The sequence below is a fragment of the Calypte anna genome, chromosome 13 (assembly GCF_003957555.1).
Source record: "Calypte anna isolate BGI_N300 chromosome 13, bCalAnn1_v1.p, whole genome shotgun sequence".
Lineage (NCBI taxonomy): Eukaryota > Metazoa > Chordata > Aves > Apodiformes > Trochilidae > Calypte > Calypte anna.
The window spans coordinates 17,433,903-17,453,917 of NC_044259.1; the positions used below are offsets into that span (position 1 = coordinate 17,433,903).

The window sequence follows — 20,015 nt, forward strand, 5'->3', positions numbered from 1 at the left end:
GAAATCACAAGACTTAAGAAGCTACTGTTTGCACCAACAGCTGTACTCCTGGTGCAGTCTGAGTTTGGCCAAAGCATGTCTATTATGTTAATACTGGGAATGACGCTGTTATTTAAATGTTTTTGCAGCTGTGACATTTCACCTCCTTATTTGGCATTTTTGCCTTTTCTCAGCAATATAATGAATGTCTGATGAACCATTTGCCTCCCACTTACCCCAAGGAGTTCTTTTTTTTCCCTTGTGTCTTCCTGTCTTTCTCCTCTGAGGTCACTAGGCAGGAGGAACACCCATTCTGCCTTGTCTAGAGCCAGCCAGGACTTTACTGGACTCTCAGTTTAAATCTGCTTTTCCCCTGGCTGAAGACTTTCAGACACCCACTGCCTATGTGGTGGAGAATTCAGTCTGTTACCTGACACAGAAGAAAACCCAGATTGTGTGCAGTACTTCCCTGTGGTCTTCACAGCTGCTCCTGATAGACGAACCATGAATAATCACTGTCTGGTTGAGCTGATGATGATTTGCTTTGGGAAAGGTGTGGTTTACACTTCTACATAGGAGTTGTCATCCCCGTGCCTGCTGGGAGAGGAGAGTCCCTGTTCCTCCCAAACGTGCCTGGGTCCCACTTCAGTCCATTTGAGGGAGCTCTGGTGTTTGCCTCTGAGCCTCCATCCTGCCAGCTCCAGCCCCCATGGGGCATCTGCTGCGCTGCTTTCAACCATTTGCCTTGTTTTTGCAGTGATTTCCAACAGAGGTACGGGTGGCACCGAGGGTGGTGCAGGTCCCAGCGTCCTTGTTAGCAGGTGGGGTACAGGGAAGATACAGGCACCTCCCAGACTGACTGACACAGCGCCAAGCAGTGTGTACCTCCTTCTCTGTACAATAAAGATTAGCAGCCCCCAGTTTCAGACGGCTTTAGCAGTTTCTTTGCTGTCACAGGAAGATGCTGAGACAGGGGAAAGCTGACACAGTGCCCCGCAGGTGCATGGATCGATGCACACGGTGCCACTGCTGTCCTCCTCTATCCTGGTTTTGTTTGCTCAGGTCAGGCTCTTAGTGTAGTTGCAGCGTGGGTGTGGGTGTGTGGGTGTGGGTGTGTGGGTGTTTGTGCAGGGCTGGGGAGCAGCATTGCTGTACACAGCTAGCCTGGAAACAACCAGCTGGGAACATCTGACCCTTTTCAGTCCAGGGAGCTGCAAAGATGGAGTGAAATTAGTTCACCAGTAGGTGGTTATCAGATAAGGAAGCGATCCCTGCTTCTGTCTAGGGAAAAATGCATTGCTGCATAAATACCATTGTACTGGCTGACAAAACCAACCCAAAAAACTTGAGTACTTATATGGTAAGAACATTGCATCTTTAAAAACTCCCCAAAGACTTCTACACCCATCTCTCCTTTTCCCTCTTCCTCTGTAAACAGAGGCACAATCTCAGCTTAATCACTACCAGGCAACAGGGAAAAACCTTCAATTACTTGATAGCAGAACTTCACCAAACTTGTAAGTATGAACAGCCTTCCCCATCCCTGGCACAACTATTCTGGTATGGCCCCTTAAGGACTGCTGCATGGACAACTTGTCCTGTCTGAGTTGCAGGCATGTAAAAATAAATATTCCAAGGTCAAATACTTAAGGAAGAAAAAAATAAAGGGTATTTATTTAGCACAGCCTAAATGGACACTTCATTTTTTGTAGTATTTAAAAAACAATCAAGTTTATTTTTGCATGCTTTGCAAGCTTTAGAAGGCTGTGACCCTCATTTAGATAAAAACCACTTGATAGAAAGGTAGTGTTTAACCCACAGGTGCCCACAGAAAACTGCTTCCAAGACTGCCCCAGCTGGGAAGACCCAAACACCATGTCCATGAGAAGCTGGTCTCAGCCACCACCCAGCCAACCTGTCCCTCCTCCAGCTCAAATATCACTCCAGCTGCTGAGCAGCAGCAGCCTGAAGAAGAAAAAAGCCAACCAACACCACGAGCTGTTTGAAGGAACAACTTTTTTAATAAAGTGTACAAAGTAGTAAAACTCCTTACACGAGGTGCTGTGACAGCTGTTACAGAGATGACTGGGGCTCCCCCATGGGCCTCATAGTACAGCACTGTCAAGCATTGGGTGGAGAAGAAGGACATGAACACGACACAGACCCACCTGCCCCTACCAGCTCCCCTGAACCTGCCCTCCCCGCGGCTCCAGCCGTTCCCTGCTGTCCCACACCACAGCATCCCACACGCCTTCAACACCAACACCACACAGAACCAAGTGACCTGTCTGAGCAGCATGCATACAGAAAGGAAGAGGAAAAACACAACCCAACCCAACCCACAACAACAACAACAGAATTTTAAGGCTATGCATAAAACAAAACGAAGCAATATCTTTAAAGCTAGGTAGCAAGTAGCATTTGTGAAACATAAGGCTTGAGGCTCATTGATACTTCAGAACAGGTTTATTTGCTTTTCCTTCTTAAACACCAATGTACCATTTTTCTTCCTTTGCTTGAACCAGGGTTTTGTTTCCTCCTTGGCAGGGACCCTTAGCTCAGGGAGGTTATGTTGGAGCGGCCTCCTGGGGGTGCCACGATGCGCTTGCTCGCTGAGCGAACACCTTCATCAACCTGGGTACCTGGGGGAGAAGGAGAAAGCACAAAGGGAATGGGGAAAGCCAGGTTAAGAGCAGTTTCTTCACAGGACTGAGCAGTCAGACAGCCTGGGGTTTCACCAAAGGGCCTCCCAGCAAAGGGCTGTCTACAGCAACCTGCTCCCTCTCCAACTCCAGTGGTGACCCCAAGAGCAGCAGGGGCTTGAACATCTCTGCAGGCACTGCTGTGTGAGCAGAGCCACAAGCAAGAGCAGGGTCTGATGCTGCACTGGCACCTCTGTGGCCCCAGCTCTGGCCATGTCCCTTAAGGGATCACAGAATCACAGAATCACAGAATCCTAGGGGTTGGAAGGGACCTCGAAAGATCATCTAGTCCAACCCCCCCCTGCCAGAGCAGGGCCACCTAGAGTACATCACATAGGATCTGCTGGGTCTCACCCTCATGCTCTGCTCCTGTGCTCTGCCTGCCCCAGGCCATCTCACAGCTGCCTCCCACGCCAGCCCAGGGGATGGGACAGTGTGGGCAGTGGCTCTGTGCTCCCCCCAGCCCAGCCATGTGTGCTTACCTGACAGGCTGAATCCAGACTGATGGAGATTCCTGACAGGGGGTGTCTGCCGTGTGGGGGATCCCCTGGTTGACCCTGCAGGGGTGCCCCCCTTGGGGGTGGTGGTCAGGTCAAACACAGGTCCATCATACATGCCCCGGGGCACAGCATGCATCTCTGCCATCTGCCACCAGAGAGAAGAGGACAGTGACACTTCTCTGCTCCCAGGGAACATCGTGCCATGGCAGTGTCATGGTCAAGACCCCTGCTGCAGCAGGACAGCAACAAGGGCTTGCATCACCCACTGCTGACCCAGCTGAGCATCAGCCTCCAGTGGTGGCCCACCACCAACACTAAGGTCAAAGCTCTGCCCAAGCCTTAACTATCCCAACTGCACGTTCAAAATACACCAGTTTGCAGCACTGTTTCCAGAATCCACCAAGAACCGCAGAAGAAAAAACAGTTATTAGGGAAAAGGACAATTTGGGCTAACAGTATCCTGTCTCCTGGCATCCCTGTTTCCTCACCTTCCTCCTGGCTTTGATGCGCTTGTAGACATAGTCAGGGAAAGGGCTGCAGGGCAGGAAGCGTCCAGTCCCCTGTGTCACATGCAGGTTGCCATCCTCCAGCATGATCTTCCCCTGGCAGATGACAACCAGTGGGGCCCCACGTAGCTCCATCCCTTCAAAGATGTTGTATTCTGCTGCCTGCAGCCACCAGAGGATGATGGTCATGATGGACATGAGCACTGCCTGCCCACTGCTGTTCAGTCCCCACACCTCACCACTGAAGTCAGTAGTGCATGGAGTGGACACCTCCAACAGCCTTGCCTGCCTCAGAGGACCCCTTTATGTCACCAGTCCATCATGTCACCATCCCAACATGAACCAAGACCTGCTGCTTTGGAGCTCAATGTGAGCAAGAACTCCAACAACAGAAGAGGGCAGAATCTAAGCTTGAGGTAAGACAAGAACATGCTGGCAAAGCCAAGAAAAATTTGTATCTGGAAGGGGAATCCAGATAAGCAGAAATATGTGTCCTTATGCCTGCCTGGACCAGGCTAAGGAGAAGAGCAACAGAGCAGGGTAAGAGGTCACAGCCCACCCCCCAGCATTCCCACAGATGAACAGAGGGCTTACAGACTGATGGGTTTTTGCTGTGACGATCTTCACTGCATCAGGATCCCATATAACCAGATCGCTGTCTGAGCCCACAGCTATCCTGCCTTTCCGTGGGTACAGGTTGAAGATTTTTGCAGCATTAGTGCTCGTCACAGCCACAAACTGGTTTTCATCCATCTTTCCTGTGGCCTGCTCAGACACAAAGACAACTAAGCACTCATGTGAGGGAAGGGAGAGAAAGATCACAGGAAGGACCAGGCTCATTCTTCCACAAGCCACTGGCTGGCTGGGCCATAACCACTGTGGCTGATTTTATTTCTGGCACCAGACAGACCAAAACTGGGGGCACAGTCACAGCTCCTGGCTGCTCACCCCAAACCTCTGACAGTTGTCTCTCCTGTTCTGGCTTGTTTGACTCCCAGAGCCTGAAAGGAGACAGGCAGCTGGGTGCCCAGCTCTGTGGGGGTGAGAACACCCTGGTGTGGCTCTTACCACTGCCTTGTCCCAGATGACAGACATTCGTTCCTCTATGCCGTTGGTCCCTTCTGGGATGGCTGTGAAGTTGTCTTTTCCAATTGCTTTCTGTGCAGTGCTGAATGTACAGTGGGCACTTCCCGAAACCTGCAGGTCACCACTGAGGGGTGGAGGTAACAAAAGCACCATCAGCAGTCTTGCAGTAGGACAACAGCGGGGACAGGAGGGAGATGGATCTTCTCTGGCCATGGGCAGCCCCTGGCTCAGCTCTGCTTTACTCTGCACCTCTGTTTCTACAGCCCCTCAGTCTGAAGATTTCCACCTGACCTGGCCCCACAGTGAAGCTCCTTCCAGCCCCACATGGGCACTTGCAAGGTGAGGAGCTGCCCACAGCTCCCTGGAAGTCACTCATGAGCTGCTGGGTCCTGGGGAAGCAGGGGACATGCAGGCACTGTGGAGTCACTGCTGCTGGCTGACAGGTAGCAGACCAAAGCAGGCCAGCCCCTGTGTGAGGCAAGTAGCTCTAGCACCTGGCTGCCAGACTGGCTGTGCCTGAACCCTGCACGGTGTGCACACAGCAGTTCTGCCCAGGGCTGTGAATCAGCCCTAATCCACTGGTAATCTCCATCTTCCTCTGATAATTTCTGCCATATGTCTGACTGACTGCACAGCTAGGCTCATGACACAACACGCTTCCTAATCTCCAGCAGATTTGTCTTGGTGGAAGAAAACAAGCAATCCAGCCCACAGCTTCTCCTCCTGCTGAAGCCCCACATAAAACAGTGCAGGAAAGATGTCAAGACAGATGCCCACAGGCTGCAGGGACTCAGAAGTGCTCTTGCCTCTGCTTTGAGGTCTGGGGTAAATTTGAAGTGGAAGTGAAGGATCAGAACAGTGAAGGATCAGTACAGGAGCTGGGCTTACTTTTCCCTGCCAGTCCCTAAGACCCACACCTGTTTCATACATTCAAACTGACCAGAGGCATCTCTTGCTCCTTGGCCACAGCAAATGCATACTTGGACACCAAATGCACTGGCACCTCTCTTACACCAGCCATGGCACCACCAACCATGGGCACAACCCAGGTTCATCCTACCATGTCCCTCTGCTGAGACCTCTTACTGAGCAGCCATCCCTTGCCCTTCTAGTCAGAGATGCTTCCAGCATTACTTCAAAGGTCATCTCCATTTACAACCCTCTCAGTGTCAGTCGTCTCCCACCTAACACAGACCAGCCACCACGCACACAGCTCAGGGTGCACACCAGGGTGAGAGGGCTGTGAGGTCCATTCAAGGCACGTGGACAGCCCAGCAATGAGCTCCATGTCCCTGGCTGCTGCGTGTGCCTGGCCAGTGAGAGATAGAGTATAACTGGGAAAGGTCAAGGCAAATTGCTGAAGTGCTTTTATTGTTTGCTCTCTATTTTCAACAAATCCCTTCCCCACCCCCTTGCCTTCAGGGTGAAAAAATGACCTGCCATCCCTGTCAGATGTGCAGGAGCTGCCCTTAAAGGCCTCGTGTGCTCCGCAGGCTGTGCTGCTGCTCACCTCCAGGTACTCCCTAACCTCCTTCCCTATCCAAGGCTAGAGTCTGTTTCTTCCCACAAGCAACACCACCTGGCAGAGCTTCTGCTCACCTGGCCAAGAGGGAGTTGATGTAGTCAGGAGTGGTTGGATCTGGGCTCAGAGGTGGAGAGATCACAAAGGCTGCAGCTTTGGCCCAATTCTTGCTCCAGTAGTGTGTCCCATCAGTCCCCAGACTGGCTGTGATCGGCTCACCAAACACCACGTTGCCTGGAAAGGGGGACAAAAAGGACACTGTTTTGGTGAAGCCTGGGGGCACTACCACGGCACTACCAGTAGCCTGCTGAGGACACCCAGACCACATCACCTGTCCCATGCTGCCTGCTTGGACCTGAGGTGCAGGGGCAGGCAGGAGGGACAGCAAGGCACATGCTCTACCTGCCATCATGGCAGGGACCCTCCCACCCATGGGCACAGATCCTGCTGGTGCAGCAAGCCTGGTGGGAGCACAGCACAGGAAGGCACGGCACCAAAACCAAGTTCCCCAGAAGATAACACAGAGATGAATGATGCTGGCAACCTGGCCTCCTCCTCAACCTGCCCTGTCCCAACCACACTCCTGGAGAGTGAGGCCCCCAGCCCCTCCTGCAAGCACTGACATCCCTGTGCTGTAGCAGGAGTGTTTCACCCAACAGCCATGTCTCAGAGCTGACCTGCAGTGTGGGGACACCTGGCAGGGGTCAGGCAATTCGGGCAGGAATGACAGCCCACATCAGGGCAGGCAGACAACAATGCAGCCTGACACCAAACCCACGCTGGGCTGACAACCAAGACTCTCACTGTGTCCTTCATCATCATCTCCTGTGCATTCTTCCTCCCTTATCCCTCAGTAAATACTTACCGAAGAGCTGGCAGGCTCATCCCCCTCTCCTGTTCCTCACTCACCTTCTGGTGCCTGACTCTAGGGATTGGCCAGGGGAGAAGGCAGCAGCTGGTGAGCAAGGGCTTTTGGAGGAGCAGGACTTGTCATGCTGACAAACTAGGATGTGGACTGAGACATTGTGCTCCTATCTGCAACCCACACATTGATGTTACCTGATGTGACAGCAGGAGGTGGTTTCATGTGGCTTGGTGCAGTGTCCCTGTGCCCTTCACAAGTCAGGTAAATCCCTGAATTAACTGCTCCCCATCAGAGGGGGAAGCACTGGGATGCACTTGAGGCAGTCTTGGTGGTCTTCACAAAGCCACCATGAGGACACGGGGATCCAGCTGCCCAGGACCCCAGCAGCAGCAGCAAGGCTGTGTGCAGTGGCAGCTGCCACTCACCTTTTTTCCTGGCTTGCGAGATGAGGTCAGCAGCACTTTTGCTCATCACCTTAGTCACATAAAGAGGACAGTTGGTCTGGCTGGCAATAGTGATGGCCCTGAAGACAGCTTCTGCTTCCAGCTGGAAGAAAGAATGGCACACAGCTGCAAGGAGCACTTGGCTGGCAGGGAAGAGTCCCTGTTCCTCTCTGCACACCACAGATTGCTGCTGACACCCTGTGCCCTTGCTCTTACCTGAGGCCCCCCGAGGGGAGGTTAACCCTCCCTAGGGACTCTGCGCCAGGACCAGCCAGGAGCTGCATCTGCCCTTCTTTCCTCTGCCTGGTTCCAGCTCTCCTGACAGCCAGCGAAGCCCGGGGACTGCTGCCCAGATGGACCGCATGGCTCACAGGCTGACACTTGGCAGCCAAAGGGTCTGCCCCTTCATACCCCTCACAGCTCCAGGCTCTCCTGTGGCTGGGTTTGGTTTCACCACAGTCACCCTGCCTGTGGCCAGGGTGCCAAGGGCTGTGCTGGCAAACTGCTGGCACCAGGGCCTGGCTGTCCTGCCAGGCAGCTGTTGCTGGTCCCAGACTGCTGATACCCACCCCGTGTGTCACTGTCCTGCTGTTAGTGGAGGGTGGATTTCCATCACCAGGGATATCTTTGGACTATTACATCAGCCCGCGTTCAGCCTGAGCTCAGCCCCAGAAGTTCTCCAAGTGTTTGCTCTACAGTTTGGCTTCAAGCTTCAGCATGAGAAAGTTCAAAACAGAAGCCTTAAAAAGACAATGTCCCAATCAGCTATTTCCCAGGGGAGGCCAGACTGCCAGCTGCAGGGAGCAGTCACTGCCCATGGGCCAGGCAGCCACCAGTGCAGGCTTAACTCTCCCAGCAGCAGGAGAAGCAAACGCACACACCCTTACACCTCTTGTACTTCTGCAGACCTATTTGCTGCACATTGAAAAGAGGTTCTTCTCTTTGTTTAAACACAGATTTAAACAAGAAAAATATTTTTATCAACACACTTCTGGACTTAAGTACTTGACAGGGTTTAACATGACAGGGTTTAACATGTAGCCAGTACCAAAGCCATCACTGAATACCCTTCATAGAAGGTTACAACCTGGAGCAGCACCATCCTGCCCAACCACCTGGCAGAAAAGCATGTCTTTAACCCCCATTGAGGCCCCTCCTGGACAGAGCAGACCCACAGGGCCATGGACCACCCTCCTAATACTTTGCCATCAACCTGCAGGCTTCATGGGATGTAGCAGAGTCATTTGGGCTCTACATAAAGGTAGAGCCAGGTAAAGGATGGTTCTGGAAGAGGGACACTTTCTTTCCAAAGGCAATGAGATCTCAATTTGGCTGAACAGATGGTATCTAGAGCCTTCCTGCACTGTTCTCAGTTGCCTTATGCTTTAATGGCATTTCAAGATCAAACACTTAGCAAGGTTTCACCGACTTTGGATGAGAAGAGCTGCAGTGCTGTCTTATGATAATAGGACAGTTCTCAAATCCTGGCACAACCACAGCATCCCATAATTGCAGGTTAGCTTGCCAACTAGTGGCAATGGGTTTAGAGCCATAAAAATAAATGGCAGTTTACACACAGAGGGACTCTGGTCTGTGTATCTGACATTGACTCACTTCCCTGTACAGGAAAATACAGTCTCATTCTTCAAAGACAGTAAGCACTGTATTACACTAGTTTATAAATGTTGTTACCGGACATAACGCCCTCAACTTCTTACACTTTTAAGTTAAGTCAACTGATTTTATAACCACTAGATCCTGAAGTATAAGTTTTTCCCTGTGTTCCTCTGCTCAGCTACGCTATTGTACCAAATTCCTCATTTTCTTCTGTCACATGCTACAGAAAGTTAAAAGCACCTCTCAGCAAGGAGCTATCTCAAGAAAACCAATCTAAAATTAGACTCAACTCAGATTAGTGGACCAAACAGAAGAATGCCCTGCAACCTAAAATTAGAAGTAATTTAATTAGTGTCTTGACAATGATTTGTAACCAGGAAATTCCTTCCCACTCTTTCCACCAATGGCTTTGTCTGTCTGATTTTTAAACACACTTTAGACCCTAAGCAGAAATTAAGCAGGAAGAGGCTGGAATCTGTCTGCCCTCAGACAGACATGAACAGTGAATTTTCAGAGGAACTAAAACTTGCCATTTAACTCTTCTCAGGCCTCTGAGAAGAGGAGTCACCCATACCAGATAAATGCCCCTCAAACCAGCCTCAAGTGTTGTTACAGCCATACAGAACTTCATGTTGATTGATTAATCTCTGGGAGACTCAGAAGCCCACATCTCTGCCAGGGAACTTGAGCAAGACTGAAAAATGTTTGTCCCAAAAGTGCACCTTGCTCTTCTGTGAGCTGATAATGAAGAAGATTGTGTTGCCTGTGTAAATGGACACACACAATGGTTGCTTGATGCCACTATGTACACTAAGCCCTGCTGTGACTTGGGGAACGGTCCTCAGTGCAGCACTGTCCTTTGCCTCTTACCTCCTCAGGTCTGCTCAGCACGTGGCCCTCGGGGCCAGTTATTCCCATCTCCAACATCCTGGTTTGTTCCTAGGACACCAAAAGGACAAGGGGATGTTACAAGACTGTGAAACTACCAGCCACACAGAAAAGCAGATCCCTGCTGTGTCCAGCCCTTAGGACCGCCACCACCCTGCCTCCTGTGGGACCACAGTGCACAGTGAAGTGGATGCACAGCAGCAGTACTGGTAAGCCTTTCAGCAGGCAGCTTTATGCACTTTTTCTTGTGTCTTGTAGAGTATTGAGCATATTATGGGTATTAAATGTCACCAATCTGCATCAGGACTACGTAACTCCAGCAATTGTAACAGGTGGGTTCACAGCTGCTGAAGGAGAGTATCGGAGGATGTGGCTGCACAGCAGGTAAGTGTTGTGTTACCTCCTCTGCCACCTCTTCTGCCACAGAGAAAGTGACAAGCAAAGACTTCACAATGATCTTCTCAGGTCCTGCTCTTCACCCACCATGAAGCACTTTCCCACCACCTACAGCACATCAGATCTGAAGTCTGGAGCTCTGCTCAGGTCCTATTTCTGTTCACACCACGCAGTACATCTCTTCCCTTGCAACCTCCTCTCCTATGTTGACCACACTCTGGAGAAACAGTCTCCAGGACCACTGAAAGTAAAATGGACTGAAATGGGAGACATACAAATCCTATGCATGCTTCCTGGGAACCACCACCAACAGATGACTGCAAGCATCACGCCTCTGTGCTAACAACACACTGAGCCCCACACCAGTCTGTGATGTTTCAATCAGTCCTGGCAGAAGGAGGCAATTCCCAGGGCTGGGACAACACTTCCAACTTGTAGTTTTGAGGCACTTTCTGGTTAGACTGGTGCTGAAGTAGAGATAAACCCTCACCAAGAAAATTCCTCTGATCACTTTTTTTTTCATGTGAAAACCAATTGTGCATTGCAGCTCTAAAATGTCCAAAGAAAAACCGATTACTGCAGTCTGAGAGGATGTTCAAAGAACAGTCTCTTAGTTCACACTCCTGCAGCTCGCAAGAAAGAGGAAAAAACAAGTAGTTGCAGAGCACAACTGAGCAATGTCTTCTCTGTCTTAATGAAAATCAAAACATTTGGATTTCTGTCACCCAGCAGGAATTACAACACAGCAGGCCAATACAGCCTACTCACTCCAACACCAAACCACATTCCTCGTAAGAATTCCCACGCAAATCCAGCTCCATTAGCTGTCTGCTTGCTTACAGCAGGGAGAAAATTCCACTCTTGCCACAGCAGTTTTCAACACACTTTAACTCTCTTAGCTGACCATGTGTGAGGCAAAGGTCTCTGCCTCTCCACAAAAAGAATGAGCTGTGGTTGGACCGAACATTGCCTGCCTGTTGGCCCTCTCTCTCTCTTCCATTTAGATGATTGCTAATTCACTATTTCAGAGTTGCTTATGCACCACACATTCACAGCAGAAAATCTTGGTGGATTTGACATTGCTGGTAAGCAGCAAACAGATCACCTTGCTAAAGACATCCACAGAGGCTTAAAGTCATTCTGTCGGTGCCCTACACCGAATCTGCCTGGAACAGGTTTTTAGTCCCCACACTGCAGACGAGCAGTTAGTTACCTGTGCAATTATGTCCCCATTTTCAGCATGAACTTGAGCTATGGCACCCAGCTCTGCCAGGCAGCTGAATATCTCATAGAGCTAAAACAGAGACAAGAAAGAATGAGTATGAATGAGCAGACAGACTGCCCTGGGCTGCCCAGGGGTTGGCACCACGCACGGCCCCTCAGGCAGGGACCAGGCAGGGTCTCACCTCGGTGTTGGACATCTGGTACAAATCCTTGTAGGCCATGTACACCATGAAGGAGTTCACTCCTAGGGGCAGAGCAGAGAGAGGTGAGCCAGACCAGGGGGTTCTGCCAGGCTCCCATTCCCACCTTCCCCCCCTGCTCCTCCACAGGGCATGGTCCCACTCACGGCCACGGCACAGGATCCCCGTGGACACGGTCCCCCCACTGCCCCTCCCTGTGGAGCACCCAACGACACGGGCCCAACCTTTCTCCTGGACCAGAGTGTGTAGCTCCTGGCGGACACGGGGGCTCCATCGGGGGATGTCTACATGCAGGGCGTAGTCACAGCAGGCCTTCCCCTCGGCCCACTCCCGCCACCGCTCCAGGGCCTCCACCAGGCTGGACTCAGGGTCCGGCACCACATGGTCCACTGCAGAGGCACAGGGGGACATGGGGTGGGCCAGAGCTCTCCAGCTGGGCTACCCCACAGCTGCTCCAGCAGCCCACCCTGGGCCCGTCTTCCCGGCACGTTTCTGTCACCACCTGGGCACCCCAGAGTGCATTTATTGGCAGGGAAGCACACGGAGCCTTTGCTTAACAGCCTCTGGCAAGGGACCAGGGGCTTTTACAGCCTTCTGCCGAGAAATCAGCTGCAAGCTGAAGGGCCCTGTCCTTCCTCACCACCACTTCCACACCATTAACTCAGAGCCTCCTCCCACCCCGCAATACTAATGTGCCTTTTATTGCCCACCGTGTAATCCCCATGCCCTGCCACAGCCTGTTTCACACAACTTATTACTTTGGCCCCAAGGGAAGGAGAACCAGAGGGGGGAGGACAAGAAACCCAGTTCTCTGCTGGGAGGATCAATAGGTGCTCCTGCATCCCAAGAAACCCTGCAGTTCCACTGCAGAGCAGCAAAACCTGGGCCTCATACCAGCACACAACCATGGCCTTCTCCAGGGAAGGACCTCAGAATTTCCTTTCCTTTTACGTTAGCACTGTTTATTTCCAAACAGTGTAGGATGCCAGGACATTGCTCTATTCCTCTGCTCAGAGTCATCTGAGCATCATGCTGCCCTATTTTAATATAACAGGGGAAAAAAGTTATGCCACTGTTTCTTTTTGAGGGTCCCAAGGGCACCAGTGGCTGCAGGCAATGAAGCACTGCAGAGCACAGGATCTACAAGGGTAAGGAGTCCTATGCAAGTCTCCTGACCAACCACTTAATTATTACTAAGGATCCCAAAGATTCACCACAATTCTTACTCTCTGAACTGCATTGACACAGATCACAGAAAAGATAGTCACACTGTCATGGACTTTTATAACAAAGACGACTGAGAAAAGCAAAGAAAAAAAAGAAGTAACTGGGCAATGTTTCCAGAGTGGTGGGTGCTCATATACAGGACCTGCCAGCTGCACTCACTGATCATGGTGGTGCCACCAGCCAGGGCTGCTTTTGTTCCTTGGAAGAAATCATCCACAGCTGTCATCCCCTTGTATGGCATCTGCAGGTGAGTGTGGACATCGATTCCTCCAGGGATCACCATCTTCCCATTGGCCTCTATGGTTTTGACCCCTCCAGGGACAATCAGGTTGTCTCCAATTTGCCTGAGGAGAGCATACCAAGATGGTCACCACACACAAAGGAACACCAACCACATCATCATCAATGAACAGCTCAGCTGGGAGCAGCCAGGTCACCACAGAAATGCCCCACTGCTCCCTACTCCCACACCTGGGCTGGCAGAACCCCAGCAGAGTGAAACCACCCACTCTGCAGCAAACACAGGAGTGTCCAGCTTGATGGAACCTACGGCTTGCACAGTCAGGGGGTGGCTGCCATCTGTCTGACTGCTCTGGTGGTATCTCTGATGGCAGCTGCTGGCTGGGACAGGCGCTGAGTTGGGGAAGATGGTCTGATGGATGTACAGAGCTCTGCAGTGTGTGGTGAGAAGCTGTCTGTGTGTGGGACACTTCATACCCCACAGACTCAGGAGGCTCCTGCAAGCATTTCCAGTGTCATGATCCTGCCTGTTCACCCAGAGTACATGCTCACAAAACCTGACACCAGCCCTGCTTACAGTAATCTGCACCTCTAATCTCTCCTCTCCCCTGTCCTTCTGCCCACCTTAAGCAAGGCTCAAGTCTGAGGCTTACTTACAGAGAAAGATGATTTCCCACTGTAATGCCACAGCTGCCAGGCCAGCTGAGGGCTCATCAGGGACTTGTAGAGCACAGAGTCCCAAGGGTGAAGTGAAGCTCCCTCCAAGGAGCTGTGGAGGAGCTCACAAAGCACACAGAATGGCTGTCCAGCACAGATGGGCTCACAGCACAGCCTGGAAGCTCTGAGCTCTCTCTTCCCAAGGAGCACAGAGTCCTTCCCTCTCATGTTGTCTCCTTCATGCCCTGAAGGACATCTGTGCTATCAGCAACAGTGAAGGCAGCTAAAACCCTGAATACCTAAAAGTATCTTCTGAACATCGGAAACCTATTAAGTTCTAGTATACATCTACTCATGACCTAAAATACCACCACAGCCCTCTGGAGTTTGTGGAGTTCCAGCCTTCAACATCCTCCTCCCTAGACAGCCACTCCTCCTGCAGGCCACCTGAACATTAGGACTACCTTCACTCAGCCCCCCACCTCCTCAATCCCTTTATCTGTCCATATGTAGCACCCAGCCTTCAAATCTCTTCTTTCAGAAATCCTATTTTCATCAAGCCTTCCTCAGCCTTCCCTGACAAATCAAGATAAAAGACATTTTGCTTTTAGTGAAAAACTTCTGATTTCCTTGGTACAATGGGGAGGCAAATGAGGAGCAAATTCCATTTTTGCATTTCATTCAGCCTTAGTCACTTGGCAGGCTTTTTTCTTCAGAATAACAAAAGCTCTGTGGACAGAACTGCTCTGCGGACAGAACTGCTCTGCTCACTCCAGCATCCTCACTGCAATATACCAGCAGCTCTTTCCACCACTGTTATTGAGATAAATCCATCACCAAAGGATTTAAACTGCTCACTGCATTATTAGCAGAATTCACTTGACACATCATCTCACTTCCAAGGCAATGAAATTCTGTGACCTCCAGGCTGCAGTCAAGGCTAAGTGATTTGCCCAAGGATACACAAGAACTCTGTGCCCCAGAAATACCTGAAGGTGGCTCTGATCTCTATCTGGGTAGTACTGGTCAATCATGAATGCTCTTGTCCATCTGCTAAAAATGGCCTCATGAAAATACAGTCCCACTTCTTGAAGTATTTTTCTGCTGCTGGATTTTTAAAATATACCATGTTGGGAAGGCTGTGTATTTCCCTCTTACCATAAAGCAAGTAATGCCTTTTCAAGTCTCTCTGCTATGAACTATTACATCTCTTTCAGTTCACACAGCTCGGAGCTGGTCCCAGCATGAGCTCACACACACTGCAGAAAACTGAGCCTCCAACCAGACTTGGCTACCAAGTTTCACTGTCTGGCAAGGTGGGTACAGACCACACCCACAAAAAGCCAGTAAGCACCCAACCTGAAGCTGATTTAGGGGACCTAGAGGTAACAGAAGTGCCATACTTACTTTATGAGGCCATCCTCCATGTAAATGTCAGCATAGAATGACTGATCATCGTTGACTATTCTCCCTCCTTTAATAAGGAGACGATCACTCTGTGGAGGGAAGAAGGCAGCAGTTGTCAGCAGCAGGTGACACAGGTGCTCTTCAGAAGCCAGCACAGCTGGAAGGACCTTCTTGGGTCCTGCTGCACCAGACAGCTCGCCCCAACAGCCAACACTGCAGAAGCTCACATCTGTACTGACACTTGGAACAGCGGAACAAGAGCAAGGACTGAAAAAATTGTACTCATAGGGCTGTTTCTGAATGAAACAAGAGCTGCCAGAGACACCACTGAGGCAGAGTGAGTACAAAGGAGCCACTGGGGCCACAGCAAATACTGCTCCTGTAGCATATACAGAGAGAAGTCAAAGCTTCCTACACCAGGTCATCAAGCACATAAATCTGCACACAGCACAAGCAAAACAACAGAAGTTTGTAACTATAGGCATGTCCTTAAATCTTATCCAAATACCATGCAAAACAAGTTGCATTGAAGAAGAAAATTTATAACTCTCTCATCTGTTACCACCTGGCAAAAAGCAATGGGACATGCAGTCACACATCTACACAAAGGTCACGCATCTACACAATACCCAGGTAGCACTTAACTGCATTCCCCTGCATTCCTCATCACTTCCCAACTCCTCTGTTCCCCTTCTGACAGACCCCCGTCCTGGTCAGTGGAGGAGCACCCAGACCAGCACTGCTCTTATGACCTTCCTGTGCTCAGGCTTTGGACCAGGCATATGCTGCTGGGAGAGAAGGAACACTGTCCTGTGGGGAACAGATCCTGAGGAACTGGGAAGGCAGAGGTCCTGCTTCTCTGCCCCCACCTGCACAAGTCCAAACACCAGGTGCATGCAGGACAGGGGAGAACAGCCCCATCTCACACATACTCAGGAGACACGAACTGACTGTGCTGTTTCAGAGATTATGCAGTCCTCCTGACTGCTCAGAACACCTCCAGCAACCCCCCAGCTCTCAAGCTTCCTTTACTTTCCTCTCTGCTCTCCCCTGGTGCCCACAGCCCACGTTTTGGTGCCTGAATACATCCCCCTCCATGGCTGACCAGAGCCTTCTGCAGGGCTCACACAGCAGCCTCATGCTGTGAAGATCTTGAACAATTAATGCCTCCACAGGGAACTGGGTTTGCTCTTCATCTGCCACCCCTGGGGTGATTTCTGGAAGTATCATCACAGTGGTGGCAATTTGAACCTTCCTCCCTGGCAACAGAAGGATGGAAGAGAATCCTCCCGTGAGCCCCTGTGCGTTTTTACAGCAATCTCATCCACACACAGCCGAGACAAAGAAACTGGGTGGGGAAAGGATCAGAACGCACGGCACAGCCCTGCCTGCAGCTCAGCGCTGCTGCAGGGGAAGAGACACGCTCTGTCCTCACTTCCCAGGCAAGGGATTCCCCAGGGCTGTCCCAATGACCAGCAGCCCCAGCCACAGGGATTTACCTTCCCAGCTCAGTGAGCTGAACACTGATGGGGAGCAGAGCCTCCCACTGTGAATAACACACAGATGAATTGTTACCCTGCTCCCATATCACCCGCTGCCTTCCCCAACAAGCAGACCTGGTGCCAGCTCCCCTCTTTCTAAGACATCAAAGCAGAGGTCTAGCAGAACCTTGCTGTCCAAGAGGGGTCTGGAGGCAAAGGCATGGTGCTGGTCACAGACCTCCTGGCACAGCTCCTTTAAAGGGCAGCTTTAGCAGGACGCAACAGCACAGGAAGATGCCAGCCACAACCAGTGGCCTGGGGGCTATCACCACCTTTACTGGCAGCCCTCTTCCTCAGGTACAGCTGAGGCAGGAGAACAGACAGGTGGTGCTGGCCCAGGAGCCCCACCCAGGTTCATGGGCCAGCTCTCAGCCTGCACCACGTCTCTTCCTGTGGGCACAGTCCAGGTGATGCTCAGCACTGGGCTGAGGACCCTGAACACAAAAAAACCACTGTTGATGAACCACTGATCCTCCTCCTCCCTTGCCACAGAGAACTTATCCTTCCTTTTGTTGCAACCCAATTTTCATCTTACTAACAATACTGTTAATTTCAAATTCAGAAGCCTCTAAAAGAGGAAAGCATAACCACAGCTAGTTGCCTATACCCTGTTAGTCACAGAGGGCAAGCAGCTGAGCCACAGCTCCTATAGATGCAAATGATCAGTATTTAATTAACAGTACAAGAGGTGTGGATAGAACCTACCAAGCAACAGTATCAGGAGTCAGCTATGGAAGACTCAGGACCACGACAATATGGGAAGAAGACATTATAAATTTCAGTCAATTGTACATGGAGTTTTTGACACATAACCAGTCCCCAGCCCAGGCAGATCTTCTCAGGCTTTACCTAACCTACACATATGGAAAAAAATCTCCCTGCCCACATCCAGTAACACAACTCAAACCTCTTTTTTTATTTTTGTCTTGCCCATGCCCTTTAAACCTTCCCAACTCACTTTCCCAAAAGGCCTGGAGTTCATTCTCACAGGAGTGCAGGAGTGCCAGCAAACACTGATGCTGGCCTTGCGTTCCTTGCATATCAGAAACAAGAAAGCAAAGGGAGATGGGCACAGGGGATATGGGGGTAGGAGGCTGCAGCTCTTGACAATTACTGAATAAACTGTTAATATGAACTTAGAAAATATGCCTGCCCAACAACACAAATGGACATTCTGTGGCAGATGTGAAGGGCTGCTCAGTGCTAACTCTGTTAGTACACAAAATTGCAAGGTCCACAATGGCTGGGGCACAAACAAGGCATGCATTCAGGGGCTGCAGGGCCCACCCCGAGCCTGGCTGCCAGACACACCCTGCACACACAGGAGAGAAGGATGGCATCAGCACCCACCCACTAGCTAGGAAGAAGAGATACAGTAGAGTTAAATAAGTAGAATCCAAGTGATACCACATCTACAGGCTCTGGCATCATTCAGGAGCACACCCAGACGTTAAGAGGCAGGGGGAACAAGAAAGGAAGAGAAAGAAGCAGTTGAGAGGAAACGAGTCTGACTTAATAGACAGGCTTCTGCAGCACAGGCTGCCAGAGCAGCCTCAGATTACAATAAATGCACTGTTTCCCCTGCCAGGGCTCATTTGTGTGTCTCCACACCCACCCCGTCTCGCCGCCAGCCAGTGTCATGCCGTGTCATCAGCCATTGTTCACAGATGGAAAAACCCTCCTGCTCGGGAGCTGTGGCAGGGCAGGGAGCACCTTACTGCCCAGCTCAGCACCCGGCTGCCATGGCACACGGGGACCATCCCCAGTGCCAAGGGCCCAGCAGAGCCACGGGGCAGCCTGCAGGGAAGGTGGCAGGCAGACAGGGGCTGCACCCAGCTCCGACTGCCCACACAGACCTGTCAGGCTCGATGGCCCCATCTCCACACTGACAGTGTCTCAGCAAGCCTCCAAGCAGCCAGAGACAGCCCATTTGTCACCAGGGAGGTACCTTGGGTCACCACCCATTTCTGCAGGCACAGGGGCCACCCTACAAGGTCTGGAAGCATCCTTCCAGCACAGCTCTGCCAAAACCTCCCTGGATACAGCCCCTGTGCCCCGCCCTGCTGGGAAGCCTCTTGCTGAACATTCCTTGCCTCTCCCTTGGCATCTGAGATCAAGCTTTCAAAACCATTACCGGTTCCCTCATGCCCACACTCTGCTCTTGATGCTCTTAAGCATCATCCGACCATTTGAGTTCCCAAAATATCAGGGGGTCTCTTAACATCTCTGTGTGATGCTGCAGAAGGAAAGGGAGGCAGCAGCTTTCAGAAGGCTGCTGAATCCAGCCCAGAATAGTGCTCACCTTGTTTACAAAGCACAAGGGCATAATTTGGATAGCATGGAAGCAGGTGCATGGTTTTACTGCTCTTTCCCTTCTTGTAAAAGAAGGGCCACTAGTTATAATGCTGTTTCATCAGTGGCTGGATGTCTTCTCCTACACTGCACTACACATCATTGAAAAATCCAAGCTGGAATAACAGGAACAGACAGACAGCCACCAGCTACCCTTGGTGATTCACCAACAGTATGTGGGCATGGTAAGAAACATCTACCAAAATCTGTCTAATCAGAAACTGAGGCTTTTATCCCACTTGTAGGTGATACAACATATCTGCCATCCCCATACAGACCTCACCACTTTTAGAGGCACCAGAGACATCACAAAGATGGTATTTGTGGGCTGTGGCAGGGTGGCTCCCACCAAGAAAAAACATGGCAACTCCAGTCTACCTGTAATAGGAAAGGTTTAAGTGACAAAAGCACAAAGACTGGGTGATTTTGATTCAACCAACTGCTCTGTTAACAGTTATTTTGTGAACGGCAAGGCATTTCCACACTAAAGTCTCTCAGCAATCTGTCTCCAGGGATAGAAAAACATACTGCGGATAGCAGGAGAAGAAGTATTTTGGAACTAATAAAAAGTCACTCAATAGACACAGAAGGTTTGAAATTACTGTTCTCCTGAGCTGGGCATCCCAGCACCAGCACACATCTGGAAAAGTAACGATACGTTTA

The 20,015-nt window shown here is 50.9% G+C and overlaps 1 protein-coding gene across 1 annotated transcript in view; it reads right to left on the reverse strand.

Annotated features, from left to right (window-relative positions):
- Positions 1-1,976: 1,976 nt before the first annotated feature.
- DPYSL3 (dihydropyrimidinase like 3) overlaps positions 1,977-20,015 on the reverse strand; it is a 29,764-nt gene continuing 11,725 nt past the window's right edge. The window contains exons 2-14 of the mRNA XM_030459191.1: positions 15,460-15,548; positions 13,315-13,499; positions 12,153-12,317; positions 11,911-11,972; positions 11,718-11,798; positions 10,091-10,159; positions 7,586-7,706; positions 6,373-6,529; positions 4,756-4,897; positions 4,282-4,452; positions 3,670-3,849; positions 3,164-3,326; positions 1,977-2,621 (exon numbers count right to left, since the gene is read on the reverse strand). Of these exons, the coding sequence (XP_030315051.1) occupies positions 2,533-2,621; positions 3,164-3,326; positions 3,670-3,849; positions 4,282-4,452; positions 4,756-4,897; positions 6,373-6,529; positions 7,586-7,706; positions 10,091-10,159; positions 11,718-11,798; positions 11,911-11,972; positions 12,153-12,317; positions 13,315-13,499; positions 15,460-15,548 (1,674 nt within the window). The 3' untranslated portion in view covers positions 1,977-2,532. The remainder of the gene's footprint in view (positions 2,622-3,163; positions 3,327-3,669; positions 3,850-4,281; positions 4,453-4,755; positions 4,898-6,372; positions 6,530-7,585; positions 7,707-10,090; positions 10,160-11,717; positions 11,799-11,910; positions 11,973-12,152; positions 12,318-13,314; positions 13,500-15,459; positions 15,549-20,015) is intronic.